The 24,608-nt window shown below is 33.6% G+C and overlaps 1 protein-coding gene across 3 annotated transcripts in view; it reads right to left on the reverse strand.

Annotated features, from left to right (window-relative positions):
- Window positions 1-5,892: 5,892 nt before the first annotated feature.
- Window positions 5,893-24,608, reverse strand: part of LOC135836479 (immunoglobulin superfamily containing leucine-rich repeat protein-like) — a 379,815-nt gene continuing 361,099 nt past the window's right edge. For all 3 annotated transcript variants that reach the window (XM_065351346.1, XM_065351347.1, XM_065351348.1), the window contains one exon: window positions 5,893-8,126. In XM_065351346.1, coding sequence (XP_065207418.1) covers window positions 6,186-8,072 — 1,887 coding nt within the window. In that variant the 5' untranslated portion in view covers window positions 8,073-8,126 and the 3' untranslated portion in view covers window positions 5,893-6,185. The remainder of the gene's footprint in view (window positions 8,127-24,608) is intronic.

Here is a 24,608-nt window from a genome sequence, read left to right on the forward strand (position 1 = left end):
GGGATTTGGAGCTTCCAATAAAATGGTGCCTAAGTAGACTTTTCTGTACAGGCCACAGGGAAGTTTTTTCAAATTTTTTCAGTACCATGGAAGAGGATTTAGGCAGTTGGAACTGTAAGTTTGATTGATTTCTATAGACAAGTAGACATGCTTGCTTAGTTAGAATAAAATCCACTATTCAAAGCTCAAGCAAAACACTATCGTAGATATACTTACTCGTACCAATATGAGTACCTTAGAGTCAAACCCAGAATTCTCCAAATTTTTGAAAAATGAGGTTATGATCGTTTTGGGTACAGTTAGTCGGTATGCATCGATTGCCATTCTCCGTTTTTACCAATCTGACATAATGACGCAGTCAGCGAGGTCCAAAGTATCGGGTCCGAGTCCAATTCCGAAAAAAGTCCAAAATTTTCAAAAATGAGATTATGGTTGTTTTGGGTACAGTTAGTAGGTACGCATCAATTGCCATTCTACATTTTACCCCATTTGATGCCATCATGGTGAGGGGGTCCAAAGTCCCGGGTTCGAGTCAAACTTTGAAAAAAATACTTCAAAAAAATTTTTTTTTTATTCCAGTCGACTGTAAACAACCTTGAGATACTTTCAACAGACTTGAATCTAGAATTATCCCTCATTTTATCATGTATGTATTTTTGACATTTTTTTTGATTTTTTTACAGACTTGGAGTCAAAACCAGAATTCTCCAAAATGGTATCGTGAATTACTGCTATGGAAAGACTTGAAAAAAATTTTTTTTTCGTCAATTCGATTGTTACCCAAAGCACTATTTATAGACGAGATTAGAAACCTGCTACTACTGATACCAACCTTCTAGCAGTTTTTTGTGTTTTTCTCAAAATGACGAAAAGTGGAGAATTCTGGGTTTGACTCTAAGGTACTCATATGAAACCTATTCGTTGGAAAAAATATTCGATTCGTCATTTTCATTTCTGAGTAGGTTGGTCTAGGTACCTACGAAATACCTTATTTCGAATTTTATAAAAATCAGTCAAACTGTCGATCATTTTCAAAAAAATAAATGTTCGATTAGAAGAATAATTTTCATGCTATTGAGGTAAAAATCCAAGTTTTGAGATATTAAAATCAAAAAGTATGCCTTTACCTACGTACCTACTGAAAGCTCCCGAAGTCCTGATCGACTAAAAGAGCAAATGAAATGCAGAAGGAATTTATATCATCAGAGCAAGAAAAGACCTACATAAATTAGCTGGAGCGGTACGTAATTCTATCACATCACAATCAAATTTGAAATCACATTTAAAAAAATCATCCTTGAACCTTGAATGTCTAAATAACCTTAGAATTAATTAGAATTCATTAAAACAATGTGACTGTAGGTAACATATTTTCAGTAATAGATTTGAAAACGAAAGAAAGAATCAGATCTCACAAAGGGATCTAAATTGATTCGAAATAATAAAATTAGTTTTGGAAAATTGAGAAGATTAGGTCAAAAAAGAAAAAGATTTTCCAGTTTTCAACTTCTTTTTTTCAAGAATTGTAAAAAAAATTCGGTTGCTGAAATTTTGGTAAGATAACGAAGGTTTCAAGATCCGTTCGTATCAAAAATTTTCAGAAATCAGACGGTAGGTATATTGTTGAAAAAACAGGCTCGTTGTCTCGTTTCTTCTACGCAAATCTAGCGCGTGTTTTTTCTTTCTTTTTTTCTGGATTTATTTACAAATAAAAAAATATGTACAATTTCGCAATAACGACCAAAAGCCGTCCTGAGGGTGTTCAATAAGCACCGACCAAAGGTTTCAAGTGCTAAGTTCATTTTTAAGTCTTCCAGAGAGATTTGAAATTTCTGAAAAAATTTGAAAAAATCGCTGGAGGCTTCTGATTGGACTAGAACCACTATTTATATGTAGTTGTTTTGTCTGGGAGTTGAATTGAAAAAATTATTATCATTATTCGTTCATTTCGAGTAAAAAAATTATACTTCATGCAATACTTACTTTAAAAATCGCCCTTGAAACAGCTTTTTTGAATTTCTTAAAATTTCAAAAATTCTCCAAAAATACAAAAATGAACTCGGACGATTAAAATTTTTGTTACGATGGGTTTTAGGACATTCTCTTTCTCTTTTGATCTGGCTTGGTTTCATTCAATTCGCAGAGTGTGAGTCCAAAAAGGCTCCCTCATAGGAATATGCTATACACCATTGATTCATGATTATCTAGTTACCTACCTAGTTTTTATTCAATTAACAAACTTTATTCCAACATAGTAAAAGCAATTTAAATGCTAAAAAAAATAATCCTCAATGTAATGAATCGCCTCCTTTTATTTTTAACAAGAAAGTTTGAAAACGCACTTATCTCCTTGCGATTTTTTCACCGCTAAAATTCAACTTCATTGAGAATTTGAGAAACAAATTTTCAGTTACCTACGCATGGTTTATTCATCTCTCACGCGTTCAAAGCTTCCATTATACTCACATGAAAGGACCAATACCGCTGAAAGGTTTCGTTTTTTTCTCTCATTTTTTCCCCAAGCAGAATTAAAAGAGAAAATTCTGATGCTTATCCGAATGTTTCGCTATGGAATTAAGCTATAGGTTCGCGTCGCAAGTTTTTAACGTTGTTTTCATGTGGAAAATAGTGAATTTGGTTGAAATAGGTTCGCGTTGAATTCCTTATCATAAAAATAAAATACCTATTAAGGCTTTTTATAGTGTAATCGTGATAGTTTATTAAATAGTACGAGTTTCTCGGGCGTTTTGCAGGTTTTGAAATTTCAATGCGCATATAAAAAGCTATAGTACGAGAAAACGTTATTAAAAGCCAGCAAAAAAATACCCAAGATGAAAAAAATAAACTTTTCTAAATTAAAATATTTTATTTAAAATACAAAATGTTTTACATTCACGCGTTTTTAACGAACAATTTATATATTTGAGAAATATATTACACTAACCAACGAGTTAACATTTATAGAAATTTCTTGTAAAGTTTCCATTGTAGTAATTGTAAAGCTACAAAAATTTATGTGATCAGTTCATATTCAAATGAATAGTTATATTTTTTTTCCTGTTGAATGTGATCTGACTACAATACGTAAAAATAAAACGAATTGAATAAAATTAAAAAAAAAAAAAATAGGTAGGTACGTAAGATGAAAATAAAGAAAATCAAATTGAAAAAAAAGTCAATGGAATACGGGGGGGGGGGAGGGGATACACAATTGGGTAGGTAGGTATTTATTATAAAAGTATAAAATAAAATAATCATTTCAGAAGAGTTATTACCTCGTAAGAAGCCGAAAATTATAAATTTTAGAAAAATGATTCGAGGACTTCTTCGTCATCTAGGGAACAAGTGTAGATATTCGAGGACACAAAGAAGATATGCATTTTGATAAAAAATATTCTTTAAAATGATGGTTGCACATTACTAGGGCATTGATGTGAAGATGGATGATAGCTTTATGAATAATTTATACGTTTTACTAATGAAGTACATACGTAGACGTATGATACCATACGCTATAGGTGCTATTAGTACAGGTTAAAATTTGATATATCACATGTTGGTTTGATTGTTATCAATTTATGTACGTAACTACGTATATTCATTTCCTTACATAAATGCTTCGTGATAGGAATAGGATAAATTTGAGGAACGTTCCATGTGAAAAAATACTACACATAAGAATTCATAAATTTCAAAATGAACATGATGTTCTTATGTTGAGATCACCAATGCCATATCTAGTATCTACTTATCGAGGTATTGGATTCAAGCACAATATGGAAGACAATTCAGCATTTCCAATCGAGAAATCAAAACTATTACTGTCCACTCTGACTAGTTGGCTTGACTGTTGCAAGATTCGCTAATTGCAAGAGGGTTTTCTACATAGTCAGTTAGAATTGCATTTTTGTATGATTGCCTATTCGTACTTTTTTTTCTACTTTTTTTTACTTATTTGTTCGTTTGTTTATCTTTATTAATTTTATTGTAGAAAGAAAGACACTCAAAGATATTCTTACCGGTAAAAGAGACAAAAAATTCGACATCAAAAAAAATTTTAAGAAAAAAAAATTACTTACAACAGAGATTCTTTATCGAGAGAAGATCTTCACAGAAAAATGATTTTCAAGTCACTGAACGTTTCAATATAAAATTTTGAGAAATAAGAACGTTTGATTCCTGTTGAAAATTTCTCGTCTGTTATTTTTTGAAAGTTCCCATTATGTATTAGATGAAAAATCATCGTCCTCGGCCACCTGTTGATATTTTTCGCAAAGCAATAATTTCAAAAAGGGATGGAAGGGGAGGGAGGTTTAAAATGTACATGTTTCTCAACGATAATTTTTATTCAGCAGTTGAAATGCTCATTAGTTTCCCCCACAGGGTGAATTGCAAAAAAAAAAAATCGGAGAATTTCGGCCAAATTCGGCGGAACTTTCATATTAAGTTTGCATCACCCAGAAATTTATTTAGTGCAGAAAGTGAACCCGGGAGGTGAAATATGAGCCCTAGAAGGAAATCAATTTTTGAAAAAATCGTGGGTTTTCACTCAAGCTTTTACCCAATCTGTTTTGGCAAAAATGGTTGCACTCCAAGGACAGTGATTCGAGATTCTGCAAAATTCAAAACTAGGTACCTACTTTAAGGATTCTACAGAGCAGTTGAAGGTACATTCGTGGTTTGAAAAATGCATTTTCCTCATGAATATTAGATTTATACATGTAAATTTTGCTTTAAACATAGAAGATACCTACTTATCTTTTCTATAACTAGGAAGATATTTTAAAATTCTCTGGCACCGATTTTTTTGGTCACAACTAGCAATTCCAAAAAATCAAGATACATAGATGAAAATATCAAATTTTTCGAGATTTTGAATTTGACCACCGCCGTGGCGAAAGAATTGGTTCCGCTACATTTCAAAATATTTATCCTGTTTCAGAAATAATAATTTATCTTTCTAAAATATTGGCATGATTAATGCGTAATATTCGAGAACTAATAATGGGAAATATTTTCAAAACACAAATTTACTCAAAAATAAACGATTTGTAAGCTCAGTAGAATCCTAAAAGTAGCACCTATTGGTTTTTGACCATATAAGGCAATGGTCTATAGGTTGACGCATAACCTCAAATACGTAGGTACTATATTTTGAAACTGATTCATTTTTTCCAAAACAGATTGGTGAGAGCTACAGAGAAAAAAAACACAATTTCTTGAAAATTTCCTGTTTTAGAGCCCTTATCTTCCCTACAGGAACACTTCCAAGCGAAACAAATTTCTGACTGCTTCTCAACTCAAAATAAAGATGTTCATCTAATTTTATCGAAATCCTCTGACAATTTTTTTCCCACGAACCACCGTAATAATTCTTACGTTCGGTTGATCAGAAAAGGGCCTTCGAATGTACCAGAAATTTCAGTTTCAGTTCTTTGAAAATTGAAATTCATCATTTCAAAGAAACTGCATTCAATACTTAGAGTTACCAGTGTACCAGTGATTTCGAAAAAATTCAATGTCAAGTACCTAAGCAATTTTAAAAAACTGATAGTATTTTTTCACATGGATTTTTGTAAACAAGCGAGGCACCGTCAAGTGAAAATTAACAGCAAAAAATATGACTTTCCAGCATGATTTTCACTCAACTCTTCCTCAACTGCACCAGCGGTACCTAAACACTTTTTCAAAAATAAAAAATATCTCAGCTATAAAAAGAACACCTCGATGCCCTCTTCTATATTATTTATACGAACGCTCCTAAATTACGAAGCAACTGTAGTATATTATCGACAAAAAAAAAAAAAAAAAAAAAAAAAACGAACAAAAAAACACGACGAAGCTTTGCGAAAGGAACAGAAAATAAACCCAAGAAAAAAATAAAAGAGGAAGGTTAGTTATGGTTATAATAACGCAAGAAATGTACATTTATTGCTGTCGAGTTGTGATCCGATAAAATATATGTACACGATGTCTTTACACGGCTAATACAAGGTACATAATAATATCTGTTATTCGAGGAGAAAAATGTACACGTGAACGTATCATTATTAAGTGATGTATAACGGGGTGGATGGCTGATGCACAATTTTTGCATCTACAAACACGGCGAGAAAAATTATATACACGAAAAATTTTCAAGAGTATGTTTTACGAGAAAATGTAAAATAATAATAATAATAAAATTACAACGATATATAATCAACAGTCAACGGTGAACATGATGGGGGTGGCGGCGGTGTCGGTATCTCCTCGGTGGAAATGGTTTCCGGTAACGAGATAGTCGAGCTGCCATCGGCCGTTATTCTAGGTCCCATATTATCATACTGTGGTCCAACAGCTCGACTCACCAGTACATCGGATTCTTTGAGACGATGCTGCAGACCTCGTCTTGGTAAAGTGGCGAAATACGAGATCGGATCCGGGCCCGTACCAACGTTCATCTTACCCCCACCAATACCTTTTCTAGCTACATCGATCAGATCTGGGTACCTGGTCGAGTCCATATTGGTCGGAGGCTCTTGGCCGACCGAAACTGAGATGAAAATATTACCAAAAGTTCCATGGGGTAATATACTAGTTGAAAATTCAGGCGGAGGAGGAAACACAGATATTGATGGATCTGTAGCGTGACTCTCGATGGTTATATGGACCGGTTGATCGCGTAATTCTAACGGTATGCTTTGCACGGATTGCTCCATCATTTCCATATCCGGTTGAGAACCGAATCCTTCGCAGCTTCCGGTCTGCCTGTCTGTCGTTGTTATGCTCACATCGAGGAGCTTTTTATCTTGATCACTGAAGTTAACGCTGCCTTTTAGTTTGCTTCTTCGTCGACGTTTTTTGGACGTTTGTCTTCTTATATGGCATAAGATGGTAATCATCAGCATGAACAAGATGGATACAGCCGTACCTATGATGAAAACCGTAGACATGAACCAATTCTCGTCCTTTTTCATCGTCGTAGCTTTAGCTTCTTTGGGTAGTATTAGACTAATATTTACCGCAGATTCGCCCCGAAGGTTCACCCCCTTGCACGTGTATTCGCCAGCGTTCATATCGCTAATATTGTATAGAATAACGATAGATAATTTTTCGCTTTTCTTATTCGTGCTATATTTTTCTTCGATATAGAAGAAGCTGTCTTGGATCAACGTATCGTTATCCAAAGCGTAACTATTAAATGCCCAAGAAACGTTCGGTTCAGGATCACCGTACACGTTGCATTTTAGCGTAACGTTACCTCCTGGAGCTGCCTGGATGGAGCTTTCGTTCGATGTGACATTAGGAGGGCAAGCGAATTCGATCGGATCGACGTCTTCCCATTGTTTACCCTTTGAAATGGTCGGACTGGCGCAGACCAGCGGATGAGAGTATAATTTAGACTGTAGAAGCCAATTACGGAAATTTCTCAATTCGCAATCGCATTTCCAAGGGTTACCATCGAGCACTAGGGTCTTCAGCTTGGGCACCGGTAAAAATACCGTTTCCGATAATCGATTTAGTTTATTATCGTTCAAATGTAACGACTCCAAGGCCGGTAGATGTAAAAAAGCGTCTCTGTGTACGCATTTAATTTGACAATGTTGGAATTCCAACGATTTCAAATGCGGTAAATTGGGAAGCTGCGAACTCTTAAGCTCGCTAATTGGATTACCGTTCATGTACAACGCTCGTAATCGTTCGTTTCCGCTAAACGTGTCTTGATGCAGAACGGATATGAAATTATCGGACAGGTCGACCTCGACTAGGATTTTCAGCTCTTTGAAAGCGTCTTTGTGGATTTCATAGACGCCGGCGCTTTTCAGAAATATACGTTGAAGGTGTATGAGGCCAACGCCGCGGAATACATCTTTGGGTAAGTTACGTATCGAGTTACCGGTGATGTCGAGTACTTGCATGTCGGCGTTCAACGTGTTCGGTACCATTGTGAAACCTGCCTCTCGGCATAAAGCAGTCTTCTTGCCGGATATCCACTTACACTGACAAACACTCGGGCAATCGGTCCAGTCTTCGGGTATGGAAGCCACGTACCGCATCAGTAGCATGAGTAACGAAAGGCCAACAAACATCGTCTCTTGGCTCGGTGTTGGTCATCTCTTGGCCGGTTTCTTTTTTCCCAGCATCTGTTAGAAAAAAACAGACAAAAATACCAAACGAATAAGTATCCAGATTGTAAAACGAGCAGAACAAAAATACACTCTTTTAAGTCTTTTAAAATCGTATTTAATATACAGTTAGTGCCGAAAATATTCGGTTTGAATTTAGCGTCATTGTTTTTCGTTGCCTGCTCGCGTAATTATAACGATCGGTCAAAAGTAATTAGTGATTCTGAAAGCTCAAATCTTCCTCTTTCAGAATCACTATTCACTTTTGCCCGTTTGTGCTTTTAACTGGGAGAAAAATGAATATTCGTAAAACAAGTCAAAAATAGGCGTTCCAAAAATATTCGGTTTCAATAAAAAAACAAAACAAATAATGATACGCTCCGGGAAAAAGTACAATACGTCGGTAAAGGTCAAGTCGGAGATATTCACACTACAAATACGGCACACATTACGCACATTTCAAGACAAACCGTGCTCAGAAATGTTGAAAATTACCGAATTTATTCAACTTTGATGTTGAAGTGTTGAAATAGTTCATTTCGACATGAAATGACACGTTTCCCGGGGTAATTTTTCGCGTAGAATTCGATGCTGCAGTCTAAGTTTTTGTAAAACCAACTTGAGTACGTTTATTCTCGAAAAATTGTATAAAAGCTCACCGAAATGAACATGATAAAATTTTCAGTCTTTTAGTTTTTCGCATATGCCGGACGAACTGTACGTACCAGCAAAAATCTGTTACGGTGATCTGAAAGAGAATTGAATTTTCTACAATTTCGTTCATGAAATTTTTTGCTAGGATGCTTTGTTTCAAAACTGTAGATCTTTGAAGTTGGAGTAACGAAAAGTTGGTCTCATACAAAGATCAACTTTAAGATCAATTTTTCGTTACTCCAACTTCAAAGATCTACAGTTATGAAAGGAAGCGTCCTAGCAAAAAATTTCATGAACGAAATTGTAGAAAATTCAATTCTCTTTCAGATCACCGTAACAGCTTTTTGCTGGTACGCACAGTTCGTCCGGCATATGCGAAAAACTAAAAGACTGAAAATTTTCTCATGTCAATTTCGGTGAGCTTTTAAAGTTGCTCCAACTTCAAAGATCTACAGTTTTGAAACAAAGCATCCTAGCAAAAAATTTCATGAACGAAATTGTAGAAAATTTAATTCTCTTTCAGATCACTGTAACAGATTTTTGGTAGGACGTGCAGTTCGTCCTGTATATGCGAAAAACTAAAAGACTGAAAATTTTCTCATGTTTATTTCGGTGAGATTTTAGACAATTTTTCAAAAATAAGCGTACTCAAGTTGGTTTTACAAAAATTTGGACTGCAGCATCGAATTCTACGCGAAAAATTACCCCGGATAACATGTCATTTCATGTCGAAATGAACTTTTTCAATACTTCAACTTCTAAGTTGAATAAATTCGGCAATTTTCAACATTTTTGGGCACGGTTTGTCTTGAAATGTTCGTAAAGATGCGCTGTATTTGTATTTTGAATATCTCCGACTTGACCTTTGCCGACGCATTGTACTTTTTCCCGGAGCGTATCATTATTTGTTTTGTTTTTTTATTGAAACCGAATATTTTTGGAACGCCTATTTTTGACTTGTTTTACGAATATTCATTTTTCTCCCGGTTAAAAGCACAAACGGGCAAAAGTGAATAGTGATTCTGAAAGAGGAAGATTTGAGCTTTCAGAATCACTAATTACTTTTGACCGATCGTTATAATTACGCGAGCAGGCAACGAAAAACAATGACGCTAAATTCAAACCGAATATTTTCGGCACTAACTGTAGTTTCATATGGTATACGAGTAGTAAGGTTGGTCTTTTTTACTCTTTCTTCATTCGTGTCAATTGTTTCAACTTTACAGATGACCGAAAAAAGTTTCAAAAAGTTTCACTCAGTTTCTCCCTAATGAGTTGTACGAGGATGAAAATACCAGCTTGAAAATATATACGTGGGCAGGAGTAAGATAGGTACCGTGTAAAGTATCACTATCATATCGTACTTGTGAGAAATACTTTTTCGTTCGCCTACGCGATTCGAAATGAGACAATTGTATTATTTTCTACCTAATATAAACTTCTCAACTTCAAAAAGCTGTTCAACGACCGACAATGGACTCGCAACATATACTAAAATAATGCACCAACGAATGTCACTCTCGTTGGAAGTAGGTAATTCATACCTCGTTTTATTTTTACCCTCATCATAGTGTTATTCAACTGGATGCTTTTTTTTTTTTTTTTTTTTTTTTAAATTGTGTCTGATGTAATTTTCAATTGTTTTGTGATTGAGTTTGCATTATTTAATTCCACATTAAAATGGAAATACGTAACGTAGGTATTACAGTACAGTTCCATCATGTAATACCTACTGCCAACTATACACTTACTGCTCAACACTAAGAGAATTAAGTAGCGAAAATGCGATAAAAATGGAAAAAATTAATGGTTCAAAAATTTAGTTCGTGTTTTTCATCACGATTCTGGGATTTGGCGAGTTTTTACAAACTCATTGATACCTACTCGAGTTTTTCACGCTTTTTAATTTTTTTTTTTTTTTTTTTTCATTACAAATACCTATTATTATTTTTATTTTGTTCATCATCGTTCGACAGTTCGACTGTTTGTTAATTGAAACTGGAGAGTAATATTTTAGCAAATAGGAATTCGATGAAATATGATACTTTATAATAATTCCATCAACCAATCACCACATTTCGTTTCTTCGACTGTACCTAACACTTGTTATTATTACGCTAAGTACCCATTTTTGTTGAATTTGACAGCGAGAAAAAACAATATGGATTTCTATCATTTTTATTTTTAAATTTTAGTAAGCTTCAAATATGGAAAATTTTCAGTTTAGAAAAGAGATAGAAATTAGCCTGAGCGAAGCAAGGTCGAAAGATTTCAAAAATTCGTACATTGGAAGGTTTTTTCAACTTTCCAAGTCCATTACAACGTGATATAAGTACGTTCACATAACTTTAAATATTAACATTGTCAACTTGCCCTTTTTTGCCTTATGTAGTTAGCCTTAGCCTACGAACAGAGAGTTCAGAAAATATTATAAAAAGTAATTCTTGTCGAATTTTAAATGGGAAAGTTGATTTTCATTCCACAAAGGCGATCTACCTATTGTAGTATTTTTACTGAGAATTCCTGAAACGATTATATTACCTGTGTAATTCCATTTTCTCTGGTAATATTTGAAGTAAGCAACTTTTTTTTTGAATCGATAATTATAATTATTCTATCTGATAATTAGGTACCTACTACCTACGTACCAAGTATTCGGAAAACAATAACCAAAACGATAACAACAAACAAACAAAATACGAAAAAATACAAAAGGGCCATTCCAAAACAAAAAAGCCCAAATTGCGTGATGGGTGATCAATTTTTTCATACTTTAGCAGTGGAGGAGCGGAGGTAATAATTTAAACAATCACGAGTAGTGTGAAGCGGGAGGGGCATTTGAAATTTTTTAAATGGCTCACCAATCGAAAATTTCAAATACCTGTAGTAGAGGTTATAATTTACTTGGTGCTTCGAGCTTTTTTTCGTTTTCCGAAACCAGCGTTACCACTTTTAATGGTGTGAAAAAATCGTATCAAAACCTGTTATTGAAATAAAAGTACTTATGAAGGTAATTGATGAAATTCTGGAAAAATTCTTAATAATGTGATAACCCATTTTTTACGCGGACTGACATATCGAAGAGCTGCGATAATGTTTTTGATAAATTTTTGAAAAAGTGATTTTTGAAGATTGAAAAAAATCCGAGAGGGAAATAATTGAATCTGTAGATCAGATCAGGTCCGAAAATTTCATGGATCCGAAAACTGGGACAGATCAATTGATATGATTGAATCTGCTTAGACCAGGGAAGAAAGCAGAGATATGCATCAGTTTGCCTTACCTGAATATCAAAGATGTCCTAGCTCTATCATAAATTATAGGGCTCGAAGAAAATTAAGTCAGAAAATATTTCTCTTATTCAGATACGGTCATCGATCAAATATTTTTTGCTCAAGTAAGTAGTTTTTTTATTTAGTGACTCTCATCACTATAGGCCACCATGCCCCATTAATTTATACTTCGACCAAATTTTACTATACCTACTTATGTAGGTATTTATAATGTTTTTTTTTTTTTTTAGCCAACTAATGAAATTAAAATACTCATGTTTTTTTGCATCTGATTGAAATATTTAACACAATATTAAACCTGGTACATTTTTTGGAAAAATTCCAAAAAATACAAAATGTTTATTTTTCTTCAATATTCAACTGTCAGTGGGTAGCAACTAGCAAAGTAGGTAGCTAGGCATCCTTAAAACCAACAAAGTAAGTAAGCCAATTTTTTTATACATTGAACCAATAAAATTTGTGAAATTATGCGAAAGAAAATACCTTAGATCGTAAATTCACCCTTAATTTCAAGGGAGCGGTGAAGAATTTTTCGCAGTCTACTTTCATCAGCGTAATCGTGAAGTAAGTTTTTGATAAATATTAGAGGGACGTGTTTTCAGAGGCGGCTTTAAGGGAGGGTATAGGGGGTATACACCCCCCCCCCCAAATAATTTGGAATTCGGAATTTGTCGGCAAAATCAAATCGTTAATTCGCCAACAAAATCAGCAAACTATTCTCAAAAATTCTCAATTCTTTAAAAAGCGTTAGCCCACGCTTCGCTCGGGCTAAAATGTTGTTTTCTATTTCTTGAACTGACCTTTCACATCAAAATGGCTGCTGTTTTGCTTCTTGAAACTACTAATTTTCAAAAGCTTTTGCCCTCGCTTCGCTCGGGCTAATTTGGTTCTATTCATTTCCACTTAAAATTTCAAGAAACCATTGACAAAATTTTTAAAAAGTTGAGATCGGAAAAATCGAATTCTTCAATTAAAATTGATATTGTTCTACTTTTCGAATAACAAATTTTCAAAAGCTTTTGCCCTCGCTTCGCTCGAGCCACCTTCAAAGTAGCAATTTCACGAAACCTGTGATTGATAATTTGAAAAATATTGAGATCAAAAAAACAGAATTCCTTCCTTAGAATTGATGTGAACTCAAAAATTAAAAAGAAAATTCCTGAAATACTCGTAGTACTCAAACGATTTGAAAAGTACGAATTTTTCATTTTCTTGGAATAGAGCCACTAACTGTTCAAAAACATACAAAAATGACCGTTTTTTTCGTTTTTTGGACCAATTTTTTCAAAAAAATATCGCTCTCGCTTTGCTCGAGCAGTAATTTACCTTCTTTTCAATAAATTACCTAATAATAATTCTTTTTGAAAAGTTTTCAGAAAATTACCTAAAATTCTGATTTTTCATGTCCAAAAATCTGGTTTTGCTCCCCCCTCCATCACAAATAAAAATAACCTTCTCCCCAATGATTTCAGTACACGCCACTGGTATTCAGCACGTTGAAATTTTGATTTTTGTCGGAAAAATCACAATTTTTTGTCGGCAAAATGACATGATAAACCTCCCCCCCCCCCCCCCCCCAAATAACACGACTTCGATCCGTCTCTTCGTGTTTTAAAACAAAAATCACAGTTTTTGAATGGTAATGTATATTTAATATTTTATTACCGTCTAAGAAATGTCATGTTTAGTAAATTTGCTCTATTTCGGCCAGAAAGAAACTTCATTCGTCTTTTTATCAAAATACCATACTCAAATACTTTTACTTACAAAATGGAAAAAAAATTTTTTGAAATTTTTCAGGATATAATTTTGCACTTACTTATTCGCAATTTTTAAAAATCACTTTCTCAAGAATATCGAAGAACATCATCGCATTTCATTGATAATAGGTACCTATATTTTTTATTCCACAAGAAAAGAGCATTCTTCAGAATTTTTTCGGAATTTTATCTCATTGCCTTCATATTTTTATTTCATTTAAGTACAAGCTTTTAATTTGATTTTTTCACACCATCAAGCGTGGCAGCACTATTTCCTGCACTTTAAACAAAATATCTTCTGAGTTCGTTAGAAGTATGGGTAGAACAAAATAACAAATAACTTCAAAGCGCTAAGATGATCAAAACCTCTGCGACAACTGTTTGAATTTTCAATTGAAATGGCCCCTTAAAAAATTTTCAAATTCCTTTTCTGTCCGATCAAAAATCACAGACACCTCACGGTCAGGTTTGTGCTATTCGCCATCGTGTCGCGTCGTTCGATAAATTGATTATGTACCCAGAAAAAATGTTCATGCGAGGAAAGGCTTAGTAGGGTAGATCTTGAACACGAATTCCTAAAAGTTTTTCCACGGTCTTTTGAAGACCTCCCAAAACTTTTTTTCGAATTTTCCTAAAATTTTTATTGAAAAAAAGTCAGAGACCAGGAGACCACCATGAACCCTTTTCGAACAAAATGTATTTTTTTTTCAAACTGTTGGGAGAGTAAAAATACCACAAACATTAATTCAGGTACATTGGAATTGAAAGATCTGAGGTCGAGAACAGTATTTTTTTGTTGGCCCAATTTCAGGAAGACCTCCGTTTTGTGCTGAATGTCATCCTCGACAGAAGAAAGAAATGCAGAAATTGCACTCGACTTGTAGAAAAAAAATAGCGATCTAGTGATTATTTCATTTTTCAAATATTTTCGAGGTGACTTGTAATGAACCTATCTCACATTATAACTCAATTTTGATCATCAGCCTTCGTCGTTAAACAGTGAAAGTGAAGATGACGAGTCTGAAGAGGAGATTACAATACACCTAATGTAGATTTTCAGTTGAATGATAAGTTGTAGGTATCTGTAACTGTATGTCAAAGATCGACAGAAGAGTAAGATATATACCAACTGTTCAATTTTCATCCTAATACCTACTTAAACATTTCATCGATATGTTGTTGTAATGTCACACACATTTTCAACCTTTTTCATCAACTTCCAGATGTGTTATCTCTGCGGGAAAGAATTTACTGAGTGAATAAAGGGGTTTAAAGATGTCATTGCTTGGTACTTCCAAACCAGAACATCTGGCTAGAAGATTGCTGGAGAGTCTCATACCAGAAAACATTTTCGGGGGTGGGGGCGTTAAATTGAAATTGTAAGTCCCTAATTTTCATACCCCCTCACCGCACATATACGTTTTGAGAAAAAAATCGAAGTACCTAAATTATTTTTTATGGTTTAAATTTTTTGTTGGAAATAAAAAAACTAAGGCAACTTTCGTTTTATATGTATTTGTACGTCATTTTGAATTTTTTTGAAATGAAAAGTGTTTGATTTTTTTTTTTGCTCTCCAAGTAATAGGTACTTAATGTTCCATAATTCATGAAGTTCAATGTGGTAACCTTGATAAGTATTGTATTTGAATAATTTTGACCTAAAAAGAAATTCAAAATTTTTTGAAAAAGTTACCTACCAAAATGTCTTTTTTTTATTCGGGGGTTATGTTGAAAATTCATTTCAAATTCGAAAATGTTACCTTAAGTATGTGATTTCGTTTCAGAAAATGTTAGTGAAGATACTAGCTTAAATTATGTATTTATGTTCTATAATTTAGAATATTTTCATTTTTGAAATATCACGAATTTTTAAATTTCGGCAACATTTCGTTTGGAATTTCTTTTGAAAACACTCTCAATGTGCAAAAAAAATAGGAGGCGAATGGAATATTACTTTTCAAATAGGAATCTGAAATTTGGCATATTTATTTCTAAATTAACTGAATTTATTGGTCTTGAAAATTATCAGTTAACAAGTTATAAAATAACAAGTATGTTCATTGTTCATTGTATGTATTATTTTCTCCTATTGTTTTATTATTTTTATTTTTTCGATGAAAATTCATTCCACTTATTCGTTTTTGCATTACGTATTCGTACACTTTTTTCCAGAGAGCAAAACATCTCTCCAAAGACTTCCCGAGTCTGATGGAATTGCGAAGGAATCTTATACGTTGGCTGCGAAGTCTCGGTCAATGAACACGTATGTCACATCGTGAATCGTTTATTTTGTCGACATTCAACGAGTTAGTAGATTATACAATTGAGTTTTTCATATTTCAACTCATTCAAACGTATTAGGTACGTTTTGCGAGAGTGAAATACAAAACGCGAAACATAGCAACAAAAAAAAAGCAGGTCGTGTATTCTCAAGTCATCGTTCATATTTCGCAACGTGTAGAGAAAAATTGAGGTTCACTTCATCGTAGGTACCTCTACCGGCTCTACCTACTACAATATATTCAAAAAGTTGAAATTACGCTAACACGAGTCCTTAAAAACAAAGCTGAAGTGAGAAAGAAAAAAAGAAAAACTTGGCCAAGAAAGAATATAGATATGATCCAAGTTTGTAGCATCGTCTCAAGAAGACTTTACACCTACCTACCATACATACGAGTATACGAACGTATTGAAAAAAGACCCATATAATACATAACTAGTTAGGTAGGTAGTCTGCACGAGTCTGCACAGGTAACGCCTAAAGCTTTAAACAAAAGAAAGAAAGAGAGAGAGAGAGAACGAGAAGAAAGTTTGAAAATATTTCGCATTTGATCCCCAGAGTAAGGAATGATCTAGTGTGCTGAGACTAAGACTATTGAACTCGGGTATATATTCGAATCCCATTATCGAAAAACGTCGAAATATTTTCTACGCAAAGCCTCCTTCGAGGTTTTACAAACCCCGCGTGATTACCGTTAGCAAAATTCACCGCTAAATGTCCAGATGGACGGTCTTAACCATATTGTACCTCGAGGCTCTTCGTGTTCGTTCTAAATAAAACTTAATTCTTAACATAGAAAAGGATTTGATTTTCGGGTTCTCATTGTATACACCATAAAGCTTCGGATCGTTTGGCTGAAATCGTAGTTCACCACCGTGCGCTATCCCCTACCTGCCTATTCGTTGGCCGATATTAAGCTTCTACTTTTCGAATCTATCTACATTTAAAACTTAACCGAGCACTTTGTACGAAATGAAATGTGAAACGGGAAATTTCCAACAGTTTGTTTTTATACCTACATTTTGAGCCGTAGATAGTTTACAAATATTCTCCCTTTCATTTCATTATTTTCACTTCACTTTTAACGTATATTAGGTAGGTATCTACCTAATAATAATGATGAGCCGCGATGAATGATAGCTTCGTATATACGTATTCGCGCCACTAACTAAATTGCTTTGAAATATTGATAGCTGAATGCCGAAGATATATTAATATTACGCGAAAAACGTATCCGAATAAATTGAATTATTGTTTTCTCGTTATATATCCGAATAGTATTAATACAAGCTGTGAAATAGCACCGGACGTGGTGGACGCGTCCATATCGTATCAGAGTTCAATTCCCATGATACCGATTGCTTCATTCTTTCAACTATTACGCAGCAAAGCTACTAGATCCCTGCATAGTTATTTGTACAGGGTGTTTCGTAACGAATGTTCTCCCTTCGAATGGGCGAATAGGTGAAACATTCAGAGTACAAGTATGTGTGTTTGCCTACTTTTGAAATCAAAGGAGCAAAATTATACACATTTAAAATTATTTTTTTCAGCTTGACAGGGTGTCTACTGGATTTGAAAAATCAAAATCCTTGCTATTTCCTTGTTTTTCCTTGCCATTTTCCTTGCTTCAAATTTGAGTTTAAAAAGACACCCCCCCTTCTTGTGTACAGGTACTTGTTTTGTAGGAAATTTATTGACGTTTTTGGCGTCCAATAAACGGTAGAGCGAAATGTGTCTCTCTGATACCCAGGGCCGTAGAGAGCCAGCGAGGGCTTGGGCAAAAATATTGAGGGCCCCGTGAAACATTTTGAATCCCCCCCCCCCCCAACTAATGCAGCAGGTTTAAAAATGTTGTTTATATTCTATATAAAATGATGACAAGTGATGTAATTTTGATTTTGAAGAGTGTTTCGAAGTTTAAAAACATGAAGAGAAGTTGAAAATATTGCCCGAGCGGAGCGAGGGCGAAATTTTTTTTGGGGAATTACGTTTGAAAAATAGTAGTTTTCAACGATTTTAGACCCAATTTACAAATTTCAGAGTTGTCAGTTCATCATTGAACATTTGAAATCGCCAATTGCCAACTTATTAAGCTTCCTCAAAAAATGCGGGCCCTCTGGAAAACGCCGGCCCGGGGCAAATTGCCCCATTTAGCAGTAAAATCTGTTGAGAAGAAGCTTCAATGCTCAAATTTTATGCTTTTTGATGTTTTTGAAAGAAATTTCCCACCTTTCTTCGCTATTTTGAGCTGCATAATACAATTTTGCGTAAAGCGAAGTGAGGGCAAACGATTTTGAAAATTGATAATAATAATTCATGAAATATAAAACCATTATTTGAATGGTTTTTTTCAATTTTCACTTTTCGCTTTTGACATGGCTTAATTAAAGACTACTTGTCACACAAAACAATTCTGCCCGAGCAAAGCGAGGGCGAAAGCTTTCGAAAATTTATGATTCAAAAAGTAGAAATCAACTATTTTTAATGAGAAAAATTACAAGAAAAAAAATGAAAAATGCATTATGAAATTGAAAAATTAAGAGGAACTTTTTTGAAAATTCCTTGCTATTACACAGAAATTTTCAAAATCCCTGCTATTTTCCTGCTTCCTTGCTACCTCGAGTGAAATCCCTGCTATTTCCTTGTTTTCCTTGTTTTCCTTGCCAGTAGACACCCTGCTTGAATAGGGACTCGGTGCAACCTTCGACTATGGCTGAAGAGTTCGGCAAATTATTGAAATAAATTTCATTCGTGTTTTTTAAACAGCTGAACTTGTAACTTGGAATTTCCGCCCCTCAACACACCTCCCTTGGACAGTATGGCCAAAAACGCGTTTTTGCTGAAAAAATTGATATTCATGAGTAGAGGGGAGAAAATTCTGGTACCACGCGAAATAAGTAGGGGAAGCATGGGTCTTTCAACACGATTTTTTTCAAAATTTTTTATCATAAAAAATTCAAACTTTCGTCGAACTTGTCAAAAAAGCACTGTTTTTGGCCTGTCGAAAAATACAGTTTCTACTGACGTTATCAAAAAAGTCCTAACAGGGCTATTTTTTGTAAAATTGAACAAAAACCCTTGTTATTGACCAAAATTTTAAAATTCCTATTTTTGGCAAAATTATCAAAAAAATCTCAACTTTTCGTACAAATTGTCAAACAAGCATCTATTTTTCGCCAAAATGTTCAAAAACTTTCATCACCAGAATAATTGTCAAAAAAGTCTCATTTTTGCCAAAATTGTAAAGAAAGTTTCTTTTTTGAAAAAACCATTTGAAAATCTTAACTTTTCTAAAAATTGCCAAGAAAGTCCTGTTTTTTGCCAAAATAGTCGAAAAATACCTTTTTTTGACGTTATCAAAAAAGTCCTACTATTTTTTGCTAAAATGACCAAAAAATTTCGTTAGTACACCTAGCAAAAATTTCGAAAATTCCTGTTTTTTTGCCAAAATTATCCTAAGAAGTCCTTGTTATGTTTTTTTTTCAGAATTGTCTGCAAAGTTCTGTTTTTGCCTAAATTGTCAAAAAAATATCGTTTATGTCAAAATTGGGATGAAGTTCCTTTTTAGTCAAAGTTATTAAAAAAAACTCCTGCTTTTTGTCAAGATGTTGAAAAAAAATTATCCTAAAAAGTCCTGTTTTTCAACAAAATAATTGAATCAGCCTATTGCAAAAAAAAAACTTTTGCTTTTAGCCAAAATTTTCAAAACTTCTGCTTTTTTGTCAAAATTATTAGGAAGTTCTACCTTTTTGAATCCAAAAAATTTTGTTTCATTCCGAAATAGTCTGATAGTACAGCTTTTGCAAAAATTGTCAAAAAGTTCTAAGGTTTGTCAGAATTTGTCAAAAATGTGCTGCTTTTTCCATTTTTAAAAATCAATCTTTGTAATTTTATTTTTTCCTCTCGATTTTCTTTTGCATTCATTTTTTCTAGTTCTTTTTAAAAATAAAAAAATGCTGACCCGAAAAAAATGTGCAATATTATATGTACTTGTAAATAAAATGATACCTAATATGTTTATAAGATACACAACGTAGCCCTATATATTTTTTCAGAATATTTAGTATGGGTAAAGTACCTTAAAAAATGCTGAAAAATTGATTTTTCAAACGATTTGTCCCTCTTGACGGGTCAATTTTGGTCAAAAATGTTTTTCCTCTCACTGTCAAACCAAATTTGGATTATTAAGGTGGTCAATTTTTATGGTTTGTAATTTCCACTGAGAAATATAAATTGTAGGTACATACATATGATTATCATTCGGCTATTTTTGGAATCACTTTTTTTCATTTACTTTTATGAGACGTTGACCTGATTTTTCTATAATCGCGTAAATTAGCTCTTGATTTTGGGACAATAATCTGATTTTGAACCAATCCATGATCTCGAACGAATTTCAGGTGACTTTTTAGTACAATTTCGGAATTTTTTTCAAAGTTTTTGAATTTTGGATACACACGTGTTCAACAATGGTACTTTTTGGATTTGAAAAAGATTCTGTTAAAATTTTTGAAAATTGAAATTGAAATCAAAATTTGTATTTTTTGCAATTACTGATTTTGAGTCAAGACTTCTGAACAATGTTAGGGTATTTGTCTATTCTTGGCAACTTTTGGTAAGTTTGAATTGCGATATTTTCATTTTGAAGGATTTTTTTTCACGAAGCATTGTGGAAACGTGATGAAGTAAAAATCAGCATTTTCGTTTTAAAGAGTAATAAGCACAGTAGGAAGCTCGTACGTTTAGAGAATTTATTCATTTTTGACCCAAAAAATTCTAATGAAATTACACACAAGTGAGGTACGAACCAACTACCGAGTAAAAATTTTTCATTCTGTTTTTATCAAAGTCAAATTTGTAAAATAAGTACATCGATAATGATGACTAGCATCTGAAAAACATTCTGAGCATAACTTCCTTCCAATTCGAAAATATAGACAGACATAATAAACCTGTATTCGTGATGTGCTGCCTATTCATTTTTTGAAAAATGGACATTCGTTACGAAACACCCTGTATACAAATAGGTACAAAGCTAGGAACACGTTGAAACATACGTTGTAATTATAGCATCGAACAACATCAACACAAACACACTTACACGTGTGAAAATAAAACACAATTTTAATTACTATACCCAAAAGGATGTTTGTAAGTACCTACTATTTCTAGTGTAAATTACGATACAACGAAAATACGCGAATTTCCCATTGAAAAATAACTCGCGTCGTAAATCTTCGCCTTTCTTAGATTAGGCGAAATAAAAACTAGGCCAACTTGATGTGAGCTTTGAATTTTCAAATTATTACACTTCTTCTCTTTTTTTTTACCCTACCAACTCGAAACACGAGGGGAAAAAAGACTAACGTTTCCAAAGAAGAATTTTCATACTCTTGAGAATATAAACAAGAAATTTTGAAAAAAATCCGCGCCGTTAATATTTTTAATTAGTTAAGAAAATTAGATTCCTCGCTTAACGGCGATAAATCTCTTACGTTAATATTTAAAAGCAAATAATCTTTCGAGATAGGTAACTACTCCTTCCTGAGATTTTTTCTACTGCTTACTCTTTAGTCAATTTATAAATTGAATTATTGCACCGAGTTGATGATTTTTGCTTTCTGAACTGGTGTCTGGTAATTTTTTAAAAATTAGCTGCCTTTTATAAGGTGTATTTTTTCACAACCTCGCAGATTTTTTTTTTCGAAGAAAATTTTTTTAAATACATAGGTTGGTATTTTTTTTCCGTTTAGTTATTTCTCGACACTCTTTTAACGCAAGGCAGCCTCGTAATGAGCGCTTGTTTTTTATTGATAAGTTGACGTGAGTTAAATTCTATAAACATGAACAACACGTCTTCGCCGTATATATTCCGAGAAGAATTTTTTTCTTTAGATTGCTTCTGTCTGTTTTGCTATAAAATCGAATTTCTCAACAGTAAAACTTTATCAGTGTTTTTCACAGGCTTATGTTGGAAGTTTTCCTGATGTGGCAAACTCGCAATATACGTATATAGACTTCCGTATTGTTTTTTTTTTTTTTTATATTATATAGCGCGAAAGATTTTTTTTTTATTATAAATTGACGAAAGAATTTTCTTGTTTGTAATACGTTTAAAAATATGTATAAAAAAGTTTTTCTCTCGCTCGTTCTTAATTCTTTTTCGTCTGTTATGATTCGCAACTTTTAGCTGAAAAAAATTCAAAAACGGTGTAAAATTTCGAGAAAATTTTCCTCTATTGTGCGAAGCCTGAATTGGAAATAATCTGTGTGGGTAGTTCGTTCGCGAGAAGGCGGCTTACCTGACGTTGGTTTAAGGTACACAAGAAGCCAAAGCAGTTCAGTCAAATTGCAAGCGGGATGCGAGAGATGTTTTTCGACGGATTTAAAATGAATTGAAGAGCATACCCGAAGGTGATATTATCTTGGAGTATGGTTCATTCGAGGGTATAAAAATATGCTGGCCGACATTAGCTGACCTATTTATGAAAATCTAGTTTGTATTCTGATATGCTTAGATTTTAAGCGATGATTGGACTTGGAGGGAGTGCGTGATGCACTCAAGTAAAATTTCCGTGTTATTATACATACCTACATAATTAATTATAGGTGAGATGATCATCATTCAACGCCTAACAATAACTCAAGACTGCAATATACAGGCCTTTGGCCGGCATTTTTTTCTCGTCAGTACAACCAAATTTTAGACAGAGTAAGAAAATTTTTAAAAATTTATTTTTTCTCCGCAACAAAATTTGTTAGAATTTTTTCACAATTGAAAAAAAATTGTAAGAAAAAAAGTTTGAAGCTTGTTTAGAATTTATAAATTTTTCATCATCATCACCTATTCAAAGTGATTGGTGGTGTGCTTATTCAGGAGAAAAATTATTGAAAAAATATCCCATTTCACGAAGATCCACCCTATGTGGGTAACTAGGTACATATTCACTTTTGATGATTTAAAGCAATTTTTATAATCGTGAGAATTTTGGTAATCAGGATACCTACATCTTTTAGTCTCCTGCACAAATAAGGCAATGGTTTTTTCGAAATGAAGTTTTCAAGTACAAAAACTGCGAAACATCGATCGATAATCGATTGTTATTGACGCTAACGTAGGTAGGTAGTTGAAATCGTTATGATTGAATAGTCCAATAGGTAGCAAAAATGTGTTTCAAAAATATTGAGGAATAATTTATGTGTGAACAAAGAATTGCTAAGCAATAGTCTATTTCAAGCCTAGGTATGTCAAGACCTATCTTTCTATTTGCCTCCATAAGGTAAGATAAACCTCTTCATAATAACATCTTTTGGTCCTCCGAGTCGGATGAAGTATTTCCTGTCGAATTTTTGAGCTGATTAGACGGACTTTCTCTTGGATTAGGTAAATTCTCGGGTGGAATGCAATCGATCTCTAACAAGTTCTGGAATTAACTACTTTTCCTCATTTCCCCCAAAGCAGGTTGTGTAGAGAGGTTAAAGCGAAAAACCAACAATTTTTTTGAGAATGTTCTTTTTTTGAGTGTGCATTTCCCAGAGACAACTCCAACGCTAAAATTTTTCTGAATGAATTTCTTTTTCAGAGTTTCCACCAAATTTAGCCAGGAAACGACCACATGTTTTACATATGCTGTCTAGAGAGAAAGGAAAACTTCTGAAATGTGACTACCTTAAGGCATTTTTTGTTGGTAAATGTCTGTCTTCAGAACCGTATCATGGTATCAACCAAAAGTAGAGACAATTTTACATCTACTGAACACTCCATTTTGAAAAAATAAATCAGATTTGCGAACGACATTAAATTTTTAAAATTGCAACTTTTTTGCCCAAATTTGATCATTAAAACGGCAAAAGTACAAAATTGCCCAGTCGAAAAATAAGGAATAAAATTTCAAGAAATTGACATAGAAGGCTGAATTTTGGTACATACCTACCTAATTTTCAACTCACCAACTCGATTGAAAACGGTTTCAAATTGTTTTGAGCGATTCTGAAGCCTCCAGTAAATTTTTCAAAGTTGTAATTCTCACAATATTTCTCCAAATGAAGCTGGAATGCCACCACGCACTTTAAACTCTATTCTGGAACCGCCAGTGACATTTTGGAAATTCCAGATTTTCATGAAATGCATAATGTAAATTTTAGGTTTCCAGCTTCATTGGATAAAATCATGAGTACCTAAATTTCAACATTGAAAAACCTGCTGGAGGCAAAGATCAAATTTGGATACAACCGAGTAGGTACTTTTAAAAATTTCAGATGAATAGGTAGGACAGGTAGGTATGTCATTCATTTTGAAACTAGAAGGGACAAACGTTGTGTTATTTAAAGAGGTAAACATTTTAACAAACGAGCGAGTAATGCGTTGAAAAGTGAGCGAAACTTCAATTTGAAAACTAAAAAACACTTTACTTTATCAAATTATGCCCACTTTTCAACGTATCAACACGTAGGTAAGTAATTTTTCAATTTATTGAAATTAAACAAAATATCAAAGGATCTTCACCAA

Source organism: Planococcus citri, chromosome 2, assembly GCF_950023065.1.
Source record: "Planococcus citri chromosome 2, ihPlaCitr1.1, whole genome shotgun sequence".
Lineage (NCBI taxonomy): Eukaryota > Metazoa > Arthropoda > Insecta > Hemiptera > Pseudococcidae > Planococcus > Planococcus citri.